The following is a 15,240-nucleotide window of genomic DNA, read 5'->3' on the forward strand; positions in this document are numbered from 1 at the left end:
ACCAAATTTGCAGATGATACTAAGCTAGCAAGAATAGTTAACACCCTAGAAGATGGGCTCAAGATCTAGATGGATTTTTACAGACTAGAACACCAGGCCCTATGTAACAAAATGAAATTCAGTGTAGAGAAGTCCTACACTTGGATCTTGGAGTCTTAGTGGGCAACCAGCTAAATATGAGCCAGCAATATGCAGCAGCAGCCAAAAAAGCCCATGCAGTCCTAAGTTGCATTAACAGAGGGATACAATCAAGGTCAAGTGAGGTACTAATACCACTCTATAAAGCCTTAGTAAGACCACACCTAGAGTACTGCATCCAGTTTTGGTCACCATACCATAAAAAAGATGTTGAGGCTCTAGAAAAAGTGCAGAGAAGAGCAACCAGGATGATTAGGGGACTGCAGGCTAAAACGTATGAACAGCAGTTATAGGAACTGGGCCTGGCTAGTCTAGTGAAGAGAAGGACCGGGGAGACAGGATAGCAGTCTTCCAATATTTGAGGGGCTCCCACAAATATGGGTGAGGGTCAGCCTATTTTCTAAAGCATTTGTAGACCAGACAAGGAATGATGGATGGAAACGGAACAAGGAGTGATTTAACCTGGAAATAAGGAGAAATTTTCTGACAGTGAGAACAATAAACCGATGAAACAGAAGTTGCCTTTGGAAGTTGTGGGAGCTTCATCACTTGAGATTTTCAAGAAGAGATTAGACTGCCATTTGTCAGAAATGGTGTAGGGTCTCTTGCTTGGGTGGCGGGGGGATGGACTAGATGAACTACAAGGTTCCTTCCAACTCTGTTAATCTGTAAGAAGTGTGAGAAACTGGAAAAGTACCAGAGCATGAAGGAAGAAGTGGAGACAATATGGAAAGTAAAGATCAAAGTAATCCCAGGAGGTGTTAGCAGCACTCGGGTCTGTGGCTCCTAAGCTGGAAGACGCGTTCCAATAGATCCCATGTACTCTGTCCAGAAGAGTTCAGTGCTAGGAACAGCGAAGATCCTTCACTGAACCCACAAACTCCTGGTAGAGACCACGACATGGAAGAAGAGGACACAGACCACTCATAGTAGTGGGAAGGGATTTTATACATCAGTTGACAGTTTATATATTTGTAAACAGATACTAGGTATGTTTGTGTGTGTAAGCTTGACAACATACCTTTAAGTTACATATTTAATGTTCACTGTAATGTCTCTGTCTCTCTCTCTCTCTCTCTCTCTCCACACAGACACAGACAGACAGACACACACACACACAGAGTATATATACAGTATATGTACGTAGGTATACAGATAGTCCTCATCTTTCAACAGTTCATTTAGTGACTGTTCAAACTTACAATGGCACTGACTTATGTGACTTATTCACATTCTCACAGTTATGACCTTTGTTGCATCCCCGTAATCATGTGATCAAAATTCAGAGGCTTGGCAACTGGTACATATTTATGATCATTGCTGTGTCCCAACGTCATGTGATCCCCTTTTGACACCTTTTGACAAGCAAAGCCAGATTCACTTAACAACTGAGTTACTAATTTATCAACAGCAATGATTCACTTAACAACCATGGCAAGAAAGGTCGTAAAAAGGGACAAAACACACTTAACAAATGTCTCACTTCAGAACAAAAATTTTGGGCTCAGTTGTGGTTGTAAGTCGTGGACTACCTGTATATGTATGCATGTATGTGTGTGCAGTATGTGCCATATATATGAATATGCTCAGTGGTGGGATTCATTTTTTTTTATTACCAGTTATGTGGCTGTGGCTAGGTAGGCATGGCTATGTGGGTGTGGTCATGTGACTGGGTGGGCATGGCTTTTTTTGCACACACCCCCCCATTTTTGGGCCTTCTGGGCCTCAGGGAAGCCTCCTGGGGGGCGGTTTTGCTCCCAGGAAGCTTCCCGGGGGCCCAGGAAGGCAAAAACATAGAGTGGGGGAGGGCTGTGCCCCCTCCTTCCATTTTTTGCCCTCCTGGGCCTCAGGGAAGCCTCCTCGGTGAAGCAATAAGAAGTGAGGGGAATCCCAGCGCAGCTGATCGTAGGAACAGCTGATTGTCGGGAGGGGAAAAAAAGAAATACCTTAAGGAGTGACTGGGTGGGTGAGCATTGGGTGGATGGGATGAGCGAGCATCAGGCATTGGGCGGGCGGAGAAAGGGAGTGGTAACCGGGCGACCAGGTTGGGGGCGTGGCCAGCCAGAAGTTACTACCGGTTCGGTGACCCACGCCAAATCCTTGCTACCAGTTCGCTTGAACCGGTGTGAACCGGCTGAATACCACCACTGAATATGCTGTTACATTCCCCTTCATTTATGGGCATCTGTGGGAGGCAGGTGATATCATGTGCATTGTGTCATTGCAGAAATAATGCCGTATGACATAATTTCTCATGACGTGTGTGACACTACAATGGCTTTTACCAAATGCTGATAGTTCTAAGTTGGTTCAGTTAATCCAGCAGAGGTATTTAAGGGGAATGTTTATACCCTAAGGCTTTTTTTTTGTTGCTTACTGTTCCTGGAGCATCACAGCCAATATTCTATTTTTATCTTTTTTCCCTTTATTTTCAACAATAACCGCAATGACCCATGAATGCATTAGACCCCTGCTCCCTGGAGGAACCTCTCGTTTCAAACTAGAAGTGGGTTTTTCCTCCTTTTTTGTAAAAATTACAGCTGAATCAAAGGATCTTAAACCAAATTCTGCTGTGAACTTTTCAAGGGAATTTTTTCAAAAAGTGAAGGAGAAAATGGAAAAATGAAAAGACAGCTTATTGATGGAACATAGTAAAAAATTACAGACTATTTAGAGGTTCGGAATCCTAAATCTCCCACGGAAGCAGAGCCTGCTCCAATCTTTAACCTCTGCCCCATTCGGCATCTTTTCCCAAACATCTCAAGATGCTACGCAAGGTCTTCTGAATGGCACCAGGGCAAATGAGGAAGTTTGGGGTGCATTACAGGTAGTCCTTGATTTACAACCCCAATTGAGCCCCAAGGACATTGCAACAGTTGTAAACATGAAAAAGGTCATAAGTCAATTTTTTCAGTGCTATTGTAACTTTGAACAGTTACTAAATGAACTGTTGTGAATCGAGGACTATCTGTATTGGACCAATAAGGGCTGCAAAGAAAGGCTTATTTCCAGATACACCCAGAATGTTGCTGCATTGTAAAATAACCTTTGAAAAAGACCCAGAAGCTTCAACAACTTGCAGATTTGATATTATGGATAGCAAAACTTGAGAAAGAAGACAGCTAGTATTTCACATGGCTTCTTTTAGGGGAAGGAAATGTAAGATAGCAAGAAAAGTAGGGGTGAGTAAACAAAACCATGAAGTGATATGTTCACGGACACAATTACACATTTACAGAGGAGAACAATTGCACAGTTCAGAATCGCAAACTAGAAAGCCTTTGTAGAGGTGAAGGTATGCTTAGCAAGCAGCAGCACCTTGCTAACCTTGGCTGATCTCATAAGCCAAACCTGGTTAGGATTTGGGAGGGGGAAACACATGGGAACTGTAGGCCTGTTAGGTAACGGGAAAATGAATGAAGAAGAAACCTCCATTTATTTAATGCTATATAAGGTCAGCTATGATTAGAGCATCATATAGGCCCAGAAAACAAAATAAAATGAGTCAATTGCATGGATGCCTTCATCAAGGATTGAGCTTAATTGCTGAGTCTCTTTAACTTTCTAATCTATTATAGAAAATGTTGTGTACCTAGCTAAGAAAGGAAGTCTAGTTCTGAATAAAGCTGAACATAGGTACCTTCCAGTCGCTTAGTTCTGGTGTTGTGATTTCAGCCAATCCGATTCCTTACTTTTTACAAAAAGAAAAGCAAGATTCGAGTGGGGACAATCATATCCTGTTGGGTGATTAGTTCTCCTTTCCTTTCAGGGAGAGGACATTTTGGATCGCAGCTCTGAGTTGATCTACACGGGAGAGATGTCGTGGATATATCAGCCTTATGGACGAAGCCAGCAGCGGGTCTTCTTCCTCTTTGATCACCAGATGGTTCTTTGCAAAAAGGTAAGGACATTTTTGACTCTCCTCTGGAGGAACAGTGAATTTGGGTTGGAGACAGGGAAAGCCAACCTGTACCTCTAGGTCGCACTGGGTCCTGCAACACCCATTTTGCAGCTGTTTTAACAGAACATCAGAATTGGAAGGGACCTTGGAGATCTTCTAGTCCCAATTCGCTGCTCAAGCAGGAGACCCTACACTAATTCAGACAAATGGCTGTCCAATCTCTTCTTGAAAAGCTCCAGTGATCTTTGTTGCTCTTCTCTGCAAAGTCTCAACACCTTTTTATATTGTGGCAATATCTAAAATCGTGAGCCACTGAAATGGTGCAGCCTCCCCAGGTGGAGCAGACAGGAAACATGACCAGCTGAGCTGGTTCTAATTTATTGTAAGGCTACATTAACAGAATCTTGCAAGTCTGAAAGTATAAATCTTCCCCCATCTCTTTTACAGCCTGAGAAGTTACTGAGGTTTCTTTCTTTGCCTGTTATGCAGCTATGGGCCATGGCCTTGTCTCCGATGGTCATTCTCACATACTATTACAAATGGTCCTTGCCAAAATAGTCAATCCTTTGGGGGCTAATTCCCCTTCTCCAAATGTGATCTGAATCAGAGCAAAACATTTTGATCATGCTTAGTGGGGTGATGTTGTGGTGGCCTTATAGCACCTGCTGTGATCTTGGGATTTTTTGAAAAAGTATTTTCCTTCTCCGAAAAGATGGTCACCCCTCTTAGATCAAAGACCAGCCTTCCTTCTTCTTGTTCGGTTGCTAAGTCATTTCCCATTCTTCGTGACCTCCATGGACTATCGCGTGCCAGGCCCCCCCCTGACCTCCACTGCCTCCCAGACTTATTGGACACCTTCTGACTTGATGCACTCATCTTCGAGTGTCATGTCTCTTAGCCTTTTGGTACTGGCCATGGGGTTTTCTTGGCAAGGATGCCGGAGTGGGTTACCATTTCCTTCTCTGGAGGATTACATTTTGTCAGAACTCTCCTCTATGACCCATCCATCTTGGGTGGCTCTGTAGAGCTTAGCTCATAGCTTCTTTGAGCTGTGCAAGCCCCTTCACCACAACAAGGTAGTGATCCACAAGGGTGTCTAGTCTTCCTTTCAGAGATAGGTTTGAAGTGCACATTCATTGTAAGTGATAAAGGAAAGTATGCTGCTACACATTGGCTGCTTATTTATTCTCACAAGCCACTTTCTCCAGCAAAAAAGAAAGGAAGGAAGAAATGGAATGCAGGAGTGTTAAATACAAGCTGAAATTTTCAACAATTAATCAGGAAACTTTTGGTTAGATTCTTGCTTGTCTTAAAATTTTAGCAGGTAGATAACAGTGTGATGACCCCTAGTCTCTCAAAATAACCCAAACCCCAAAACATATATTAAAGTCTGGTAAGGCCTTCAACTTAACTTCACTGTTTTATTAGGCACAGTTTAAAGTCACAAAAGTAAATAATGAGGCAAACAGAAAACCAAAACAAACCGCATTTACGAGAGTTCCGAAGCAAGCCAAGATAACTAATCATAAACTCCAGGAAAATAACAGAGAAAAGTCCATGGGAAGAACGCCAGCAAAGATAAACCTCTTTCAAGGTGAATACTAAATTGACTCCTGCAAATTCCAACTGCTCAGTGGCAAACTTATATACATAGCTCTCACCTGCAAGCCACGCAGAGGATCATGGTAATCTCCTCTTGGGTAGACCTCGCTTTTCCCTGATCCTCTCCTCCCTGCGTGACCTAGGATGGAGAGGGGGTGGGCCTGGATCCTCCTCTGACTGCTCAGCCGGCCTCTGCCCTTCCCCAGCCTCCTCCACCACCTCTGGAGCCACACTCCCACTCCCTGTTGGCTGTTCCTCCTCTTCCTCAGAGTCAGTCTCCACCAGGGGCATGACAAACAGTGTCTTCTCTCTCCATTGCTCTGTCATTGCATGATTGTGACAGAACATGTCCTGAAATATATGTCCTGTAAAAGGATATGGAGATAGCATTTGGAAATTTACGGTAAAAAGTTGCAATAGAAGATATAGGCTATTTTTTAAAAAGAAAAACCCATAAATCCTCGTTGGTCAAGAGTATCTTTCCAACTTGCACATTGAAAGTGCCTCAATTTATATCGCTGTGCCTATTGTTAGATTTATTTCCAGGAAAATATTATAAATATGTAGCTTAAAAGATTCCTTAAAAGGAAGAAGGGGTTTTTAGATGAGCTACTCTTGAAATCTGTCTCCCCCATTAGTAATTTTCCATTGCACTTGAATTGTTTTTTCTTGCTTTCAAATTTGTATAGATGAAATCAAATCTAGGTGATTCATCTCTGGATTTGTTCTTTAGCAGTGGAGGAAGGGACTGTGATTTCATTGGCAGAAGGTCATATGAGGATACATTAAATCTATCCCTCACCTCATCAGGTAATCCAAATGAGGCCAAACGAAATGATGCCTTTTGTGGATCAGCCCTGAATCCCTGTTCTTCATGATTCCATCTTTGAGGTTAAAGCTAATTAACCAGAATAGAGCTGGGGGTCTTCTAGTCCAACCCCTACTGAAGCAGGAGAACCTAGACCAGGGGTGTCCAACCTTGGCCACTTTAAGCCTGGTGGACTTCAACTCCCAGAATTCCCCAGCCAGCTTTGCTGGCTGGGGAATTCTGGGAGTTGAAGTCCACCAGGCTTAAAGTGGCCAAGGTTGGACACCCCTGCCCTAGACCATTCCAGACCATTGACTGTCCAATCTCTTCTTAAAGCCTCCAGTGATGGAACCAACACCACTTCTGAAGGCAAGCCATTCCATTGATTAGTTGTTCTCACTGTTAGGAAATGTCTCCTTAGTTCTGGGTTGCTTCTCTCCTAGATTAGTTTCCCTCCATTGCTTCTTGTTCTGCTTTCAGGTGCTTTGGAGAATAGGTTGACCCTCTGTGGCACCCCTCAAAAACGGGAATGCTGCTATCAGGTCACCCCTCGTCCTTCTTTTCTCTAGACTAGACATACCCAAATCCTGCAACCGTTCTTCATATGTTTTAGTTTCCAGGCCTTCCAGGCACTTTTTCCAAAGTCTCAACATCTTTTTTGCAATGTGGTGAATAACAGTGTCCCCCAACCTTTTTTGTGCCACGGCCCGGTACCGGCATCACAAAATGATCCGCGGCCCGGTACCGGCATCAGCACGCATGGCAAGGCGAGCCGAGCGACCGGCCAGCCAGCCGTCCCCCGCTTCTCCCCGCCACCTTCAACTCCTCCTTTGTACCTTTGTCGATGGGCTTCGGGACGGCTTCGGGACGGTCGCTCGGCTCGCCTTGCCTTGGGTGCTGAAAGAATCCTCGCGCCTTAGTTTTGTTCGAAGCCGCCCCCCCTTCGATGAAACTAAGGCGCGAGGATTCCTTCAGGACCCAAACGCCGCTTTCCAACCGGAAAAGCTCACCGGAAGCACTTTCTCATCAAAACAAGATGGCGGCGCCCAGCAAACCGGCGGCCCGGTAGAAAATGTTCCACGGACCGGTACCGGTTCGGGGCCCGGTGGTTGGGGACCCCTGGTGAATAAGATCCTGTGTCGTATATCAGAAGCTGAGAGTGCCTTGGCCTGAGCTGGGTCGTTCTGTTTGCAAGGCCAGAGTTGGTCCTTGCTGATTAGTCAATGAACTCTGATGTTAATTGCCTTGGGCTTCATTGTGCCTCTAGTTCAATTCCCCATATCTAAGTAAACTGGTATTCAAATGACTCATTCGCCCTGTTGTATGTGCTGTCTGGGCGACACCAAGAGAAATGCTGAATACAGGGAGTCCTCAACCTACAAGAGTTCATTTAGTGACCATTCAAAATGACAACAGGACTGAAAGAAGTGACTTATGACCGCTTTCACACTTACGACCGTTGCAGCATTCCCCATGGTCACATGATCAAAATTCAGTTGCTTGGCAACTGAGTCATATTATGACAGTCACAGTGTCGCAAGATTCAGTGATCCCCGTTTGCAACCTTCTGACAAGCAAAGTCAATGGGGAAGCCAGATTCGCTTAATAACCGTGTTACTAACTTTTAAGAGTTGCCATGATTCACGTAGCAACGGTGACAAGCAAGGTCGAAAAATGGGGCCATTTAACAAATTTCTCACTTAGCAACACAAATTTTGGGCTCAGTTGTGGTCGTAAGTCAAGGGCTATTTGTTGCAAGCCGTTGTGATAGCAGCTTGTGTGGTTTTAGTAGAAGTGACATTTTTACTGGTTTATCAGTAAAAAAAATTTCCTCTTGGCTAAGTATTTGATTTTTAGCATTCCAAAATGCTAAAGCGGATGGTTTTGAATCCGGCCACTTCCCCAGAGTTTTGGATCTAAATCTTTACATGGCAGCATGCAGTTAGTCTTGGGCTTTTCATTCCTGAAATGTATTTACATTTTTCGCCTTCTCTCCATTTCAACTTTCAAGGGAGCATCGATAAAACAGAATAAAATCAGACTTGGTAAAATCTACTTTATGTAGTGTTGCTATGAATCTCTAGAGCTGGTCCATACATCAATATGACGGCATCTTAAAAGGGAATAAAGATGCAGAGGAAATGCAGATTGTGACAGATTGCACAGGTTGAAATTTTAGACTTCATTAAAGATATTCTCTTCTTTAGACCAACGGCGGGTTGTGTGATAGAGTCAGCCGATAGCTAAAATAAAGACAAGGGCGGTGTAGAAGCATCTGTCCCTATTTCAGTTTCTAACTCAGTTGTTACGTAGGTCAGGTGCTGTACTGCCTATGATACCGTGACAGATTAATCAGAGCCTGAGAATCAATTGATCCCATAAAGCAGTGGTAGGTTTGAGAGATTATGAGAGAAAACAAGAAACCCAAGAGCCAGTCTGAAATAGTGGTTAAGGTATCAGGCTAAAAACTGGGAGGCCAGGAGTTCTAGTCCTGCCTAGAGGACTAGAAGGAGGCCATGGCAAACCACTTCTGAAAATTTTGCCAAGAAAATTGCAGGCAGTTGTCATTTGAAGAGGGAGGGAGGGAGGGAGGGAAGGAAGGAAGGATAGATAGAGAGATGGGGAGCAGGAAGGAAAAGATAAAAAAGATGGGAGGGACAGAGGAAAGGGAGGGAGGAAAGATGGAAGGAAGGAAGGAATGTTATATATAATCAGCAGAGGAAAGGGATTTATTACTAGCTTATCTCATACAGTAAATGGAAGCTCAGCTGAGCTGCAAAAAGGTCAAGAAGAGGCAATTTGTGACGTTCAAAGAAATCCCATCTCAGTGAACTCACTGATAGAAGAAAGCTGAGGTTCCATCTGAAATTTCCAAGATTTTACATTTCTTATTGTTGTGTTCAAACTCCTGACTGAAGTCTGAGTGGCTCTAGCTTCTTTAATCATTCCTTGCACTACTGAGCTTGGCGAGAGTTAGGTTGGCTCTAGGCTAGAGATCCGTCCTGGGCACTCTCAGGAAAATATCTGCCCAGGGGCTGAAATCATTCTTAGAAATAAAACAGATGACAGAGGTCACTTATTCCTTTTTTAATAAAAATAAGTCACATGGGCATCTCAAAGTACCCTCATGCTTATTCTTTTCATAGCTGTGAAGAATCTTCTCAGATGTTCTGCATTCTTTTAAAGCAGGGCACAAAAAGCCTTTCAAAAGACTCTTACTTGCACCTAGAAAAATGGAAGAAGGAGAAACTCCAGAATTTCCCAGGGGCAGAATCCTCCATCAATATTGAAAAAGTCCCTGAGGAAAGGGTCCTTCTGGATTACTCCACTTGGAATATAAGAGCCAGTCTCATGTAGTGCATAATATCACATGTATAAGTGCAAAGGGGTGTGCATAAATGCACCATCGTGCCTCCTGTCCCCATTTATTTTTATTTATTGTCCCCATTTATTTGTACCTATTTCCTGTATTCTTACTCATGTTTATATGTACTTATACCTATTATCCTGTAAGCAATTGACAAATCAAATAAATCAAATAAATAAATAAATGAAGTGGTTTAAGGTGGTGGCTCAGAAACCAGAAATTGTGAGTTCTAGTCCTGCCTTAGCCATAAAAGTAGGTTGTGTGACATTGGACCAACCACCAGGAGACAGTGAGTTCTAGTCCTGCCTTAAGCATGAAAGCCAGCCCCATGCTTTGGGCCATTCACTCTCTCTCACCTCACAAGGTTGTTGTATGGAAAATTAGAGGAAGAAGGAGTATTAGATATTTTCCCCCCCTAGAGTTAGTTTATTAAAAAACAATAAAGATGGGAAGGAGCCTAATAAATAATGGAGCATGGGAAGCCAGATTGGTTGCAAACCGCTCGATTCTGTGACTGCAGAGCAAAACACCAGGCAACTCTCTAACATACTTCCATTGGCTGTTAGATGTTTGACACTGTGACTTGCAATGTCAAGTTTGTACTGGATCAAAATTGAGTGTAATGTTTGACATTTTCGGATGGTCAGCTGATTCCTCAAACCAATAAATAAATCTCTAAATGCATCACATTGCTTGACAGCTTTCATTGATGCCAAGAAGTTGGAGATCAGAACATAAGCCAAGAACAGATTTTGTCTCTGAAATGGTTTTGGAACAGGAACATAAGACTCCCATCTGATTGAGAGAGGGTGTCAGGACTAAAAGAGGCCCCCAGTTATTCCATAGCTGTTCCTGATTTACTTGAGACAGGAAGGGAAGCTGTATTAGTCTGTGAACGTGGTTATCAGTAGCACCTATGATCACTCAGAGAAGAAAAGGCAGCTTTCCCAGTTGCCTTCGGGGGCATGCTTTCTGGGTGAGTTTGTGTTTTTCTAGAAGTTGGGATAAAAAAGGGAAAAGACTATGGAGTCCCTCATCGCTTTTAGAAAGGAGAAAAGGGCAGCTGAAAAAATCTTTGCTGTCTTTTCTCCTTACTCCTTAGCTCCTTTTCTGCAGGGTTCTTTGTGTGAAATAAAAGGGCTTTCTTGTCTGCGTTGTTCAGAAAAAGAAATCGGCATCTTTGTGAGTCTTCCCTCCAGTTGAATTCCTCCACAGAATTCTGCAAGGAGGAGGAATCATCTGCAAACCCACCCTCTCCCCAAAAAAGCTACCTTGAAGCCTTTACACACTGTAAACAGAAAAAGCTGGACATAAATTAAATAATAACATCAATAAAATAAAAAAATATTTGCAGGTACATATCATGCAATATAATTTGGTATGGAGCTGAGTATTAGAGATGTAGCACTACTATATTATGTACAAGTATTATATTTCTAATATTTCCAACAGTATTAGAAATATGCTATAGTGCTATTTTGACATATTAATGCATTTATAGTCATGCTCCTGTTGGAAGAATTATCCTTCTGGGTTCAGTTCCAAGTGGGGAAAAGGACACTGGAAACATGGAGGCTGTTTGGAAAGATGGCTTAATGGTGGACAGGACCACATGGCTTGGAGCTCCAAAGTGAAAAGGATGATCACATGCTTCAAGGTGAAAAGAGAAGGGACGGCCAAGATGCTGAGAGAGCCTTATATACCCTCTGTTGGGCCCCACCTTAGTATTTCCTGTTCCTCTGCAAGAAATGTATCCCATTGGCTGTCAGACTCCCGGGGCGGGGGTCTTAGCTAACTTTGTAGGCTTTGTAGTCTGGACCACATGGCTTCACCTGAGTGCTGGCTGATGCAATCTTCCCAGGCCAGGTGGTGAGATGGGTAGAAGCCTTTATGATGTAAAATACTCTGACCGAAGCCTTAATAGCCCATTAGCAAAGGTGGGAGGCTGAGTTTCTGCCTCTCTGAGGTGAATTTCTGCTTCTGAGTTTCTACTCTTTTTCGGGGAAATATTCTGCCTTTTTAATATTTCCCAGGATATTTCATTTTTCTAGGAGAGGGGGTGGGTGCTAACTTCCTACACTACTGTATTACAGAAAAAAATGGGGAATATACTTGAAGGACCCTTCTGTAAAGGGTTAAGATTAGGAAGCCAACTTGTAGTATAGATCTTTATGTCATTTTGTAACCCACCAGCTGGTCTGTTGGGGATAATGCACAAATTAGTCCTCATTGAGACAAATTCATCCAGAACTCATTCGTAGCCGCAAATTGCAACATTCAATTTCACAGACAGCTACTATGGTTGTTGGCTGAGCAGGGACAAAAATAGCCAGAGATGATTGAAGCCTGGGAAATGGGCTCTTTGTCAGTCAATAGGAGTGCTGATTTATCACCTGCCAAATAGGGTGTGGCAGCAGAAGAAAACAATCACTTAATAGCCAGACATCAACACCCTAATTAACAACTAAAAGAGCTACACATAACCAGGAGCCATATAAATGCAATGCATATAGTAGCCCAGTTCATACTCAGAGCAGAAAAAAACCCTCATTTCAACCCTAAGCTACAAAACATTCTCCTTTATTGGTATGTTCTTAATTCTTTTCCTTTTCTGTTTTGTTAGAAATTACATGCAAGTTTGGGGAAGTTTGCAGAGCTTCTGCAGCCTTAGAACTGCTAGTTACACTCAGATAGTTGGCCAGCCTTGAGATGCAAGCAGTGTGGTTCATGTGGAGGATATTGTGCTTGGTGCTTCCTGAACTTGGTTGTTTTCTTGCTGGCATTTCATTATCCAACTAGATAACATCATCAGTGCTAGGAGGGAAAGGGGTTTACAGGAATAAGGGAAAGGAAAAGAACTGTGATGTCCTGTGGCTCTCTGGCTTGGTTGTTTTCTTGCAGGCATTTCATTACCCAACTAGGTAATATCATCAGTTGCACCAAAGACCACACAGTTCATCTCTGAGCTATAGAGATTCTCTTTGCTGGTAGTGTACTCCTTCTTGTTTTTATTTGGACTGCCAAAGATAACAGCAGCTTCCTTTGTACCGCTTTGCTCACAGCAAACTGAGCATAAATGCTGGTAGTTAATGGACCACTTACCCCATTATTATCACCTTATTAGATCTGTTTAGAGGAAACCTAAGTCAATTGTCCTTTAATGTTTTCCCTTCTAGTAATAAATAGCAATATAGCAATTCCACTCTCTCGAACATCTGATTCTGATAAGAGGATGCAACTGGATTTCCCCATTGTTGTTGGTTCCTTTTAATCTTCCTTCCAACACCAAGATCCTTGAAAAATTATGTTAAAACACTGTCAGATCCTTTTGCATCTCACATGGAATGGAAAATGCTGCTAGGTGTAAGGCTTCAGATCTGATTTAGATCCTTCTAAAAGAAGAATCCCACAAAGTGGGTCAAACTGAAACCAAAATCCAAACAGAGCAGGATGTATTATGTAGAACAGGGTCCCCAACCACCGGTCCGTGGACCGGTACCGGTCCGTGGAACAAGTCCTACCGGGTCGCTGGTTTGCTGGGCGCCGCCATCTTTTTGATGAAAAGTGCTCGGTGAGCTTTCTGGTGAGCTTTTCTGATGCCCCTGAGCTTTCGGTAGAAAGCTCACCGGAAGCACTTTTCATCAAAAAGATGGCGGCGCCCAGCTAATGCCGGTACCGGGCCGCGGCATAAAAAAGGTTGGGGATACCGGGCCGCGGCATAAGAAAGGTTGGGGATCACTGATGTAGAATACTAACTGTTGCTCGATGAAGACAATCCAGATTTCAATGCCCTGAAAAAAATATCACTTTGCTTTCTAGGCTTAAGGGCTGAAGTTATTGATAGGCTTGGAACCTAACAGGAAGTTGATAAGGGTTTTGACTAGATAGATACACCATGACAGGCATAGTTCACTCTGGAACTTTCCCCCCCTTGTCATTTATAGTATTTATTTAGTTATTTATTTGGATTTATGTCTGTCCTTCATTGAGAAGTTGAAGATGGTAGACATAGTGCTATTTCTTCCTATTTTTTCTTACAACAAGTCCTGTAAGCTAATTTGGACTAAGAGAGCCACTTTGGTCTAGACTAGAAGCCAGGAGATGGAGTTCTAGTCCCACCTTAGGCATGAAAGCCAGGTGGGTGACTTTGGGCCAATCACACTTTCTCAGCTCAACTGCTCACAGGGTTGTTGTGCAGAAAATTTCAGAAGGAGAACAAGCATTTTGCATGTTCACTACCTTGAGTTATTTATAAAGTAACAAAGGTGGGATAAAAATATAATAATAATAATACTAAAAAATATTGCCTGCCCCAAAAATCACTTGCTCAACGTCTGCAACTGAAGAAGTTGGCTCTTCCAGCTATGGATCCAAGTGCTGTCACCCTTCCACCATACTGAACTCTTGTTCAATTTTCTCTCGTACTATTTTGAGTAGACTTAGTTGAGTTAAAATTATTTTTAATTCGTAGTAACTCTTGTTCTGCTCTTAAATCTTTGCCCTGTCTACTTTGTACGTTATGATTCTTGATTCTTAATGAATGTACCTTTTCTTTATGTATACTGAGAGCATTTACACCAAGACAAATTCCTTGTGTGTCCAATCACACTTGGCCAATAATTCTATTCTATTCTATTCTATTCTATTCTATTCTATTCTATTCTATTCTATTCTATTCTATTCTATTCTATTCTATTCTATTCTATTCTATTCATTTCCTCTGATCTAAGTGAAATGCAGTGACCCCAAAATGGAATGCAAAAGGATAGCTTCATAGCAGAACCAGTTTCCTGGCCAAGTGGTTGACACCGATGTTGTTGGATGAATTCTCACAGGACTTGGACAGCCATTGATCAGGACATTTTTATTTGGATTTCTGCACTGAATGGGGGTTGGACTGTGTGTCCTGAAGGGCCCCTTTCAGTTTTAGGATTGTCTAACTTTTTCTTGCTGAGATATGATATATGCAATTGTGTAAGATTAATTTTATGTTAAGACTATCACCACAAAACACACACTCACTTTTCCTTTTTCCCCCTTTTTTTAAGTCTGCAGGCAAGCTTTGATCAGGTAATACCTTTCAAGAGCATGTGGCAAAGTTGATTAAGCTTCAGATTAAATTTTCATTATTAGGGAGAGAAATTGGAATGAAGTAGAACTTGATTTAAGCAATCAAGGCCGAAGTCCTACTCTCCATAGACAGCAGCTTTTCTAAAGTAACTCAGTTTTTAATGCAAAGCAGGATATGATTTCTGATTAATCATTCCAGCAGTCCTCTTTCTCCAAATTATTTCCAGGACCTTTGACCTGAAATAAAGGGAAAGGGAAAGAAATAGAACAAAAGAGGGCAGAGATGCCAGCCTATAATAATATTCCTAGAGAATATCTGCTTTCTGAAATTGTTCTTGTAGGAGAACAGTTTCC

General features: G+C 42.5%; 2 protein-coding genes across 7 annotated transcripts in view; both read left to right on the forward strand.

The window, feature by feature from the left end:
- Window positions 1-15,240, forward strand: part of ARHGEF9 (Cdc42 guanine nucleotide exchange factor 9) — a 262,693-nt gene that overhangs the window by 228,069 nt on the left and 19,384 nt on the right. For all 6 annotated transcript variants that reach the window (XM_087971959.1, XM_087971957.1, XM_087971956.1 and 3 more), the window contains one exon: window positions 3,908-4,039. In XM_087971959.1, coding sequence (XP_087828085.1) covers window positions 3,908-4,039 — 132 coding nt within the window. The remainder of the gene's footprint in view (window positions 1-3,907; window positions 4,040-15,240) is intronic.
- Window positions 1-15,240, forward strand: part of LOC148129729 (uncharacterized) — a 131,267-nt gene that overhangs the window by 111,005 nt on the left and 5,022 nt on the right. The window contains exon 7 of the mRNA XM_087971963.1: window positions 3,908-4,039. The gene's annotated coding sequence lies outside the window, so the exon portion shown is untranslated. The remainder of the gene's footprint in view (window positions 1-3,907; window positions 4,040-15,240) is intronic.

This window comes from Notechis scutatus, chromosome 10 (genome assembly GCF_049901735.1).
Source record: "Notechis scutatus isolate UNSWTSFEM ecotype Mainland chromosome 10, rNotScu1.2, whole genome shotgun sequence".
NCBI lineage: Eukaryota > Metazoa > Chordata > Lepidosauria > Squamata > Elapidae > Notechis > Notechis scutatus.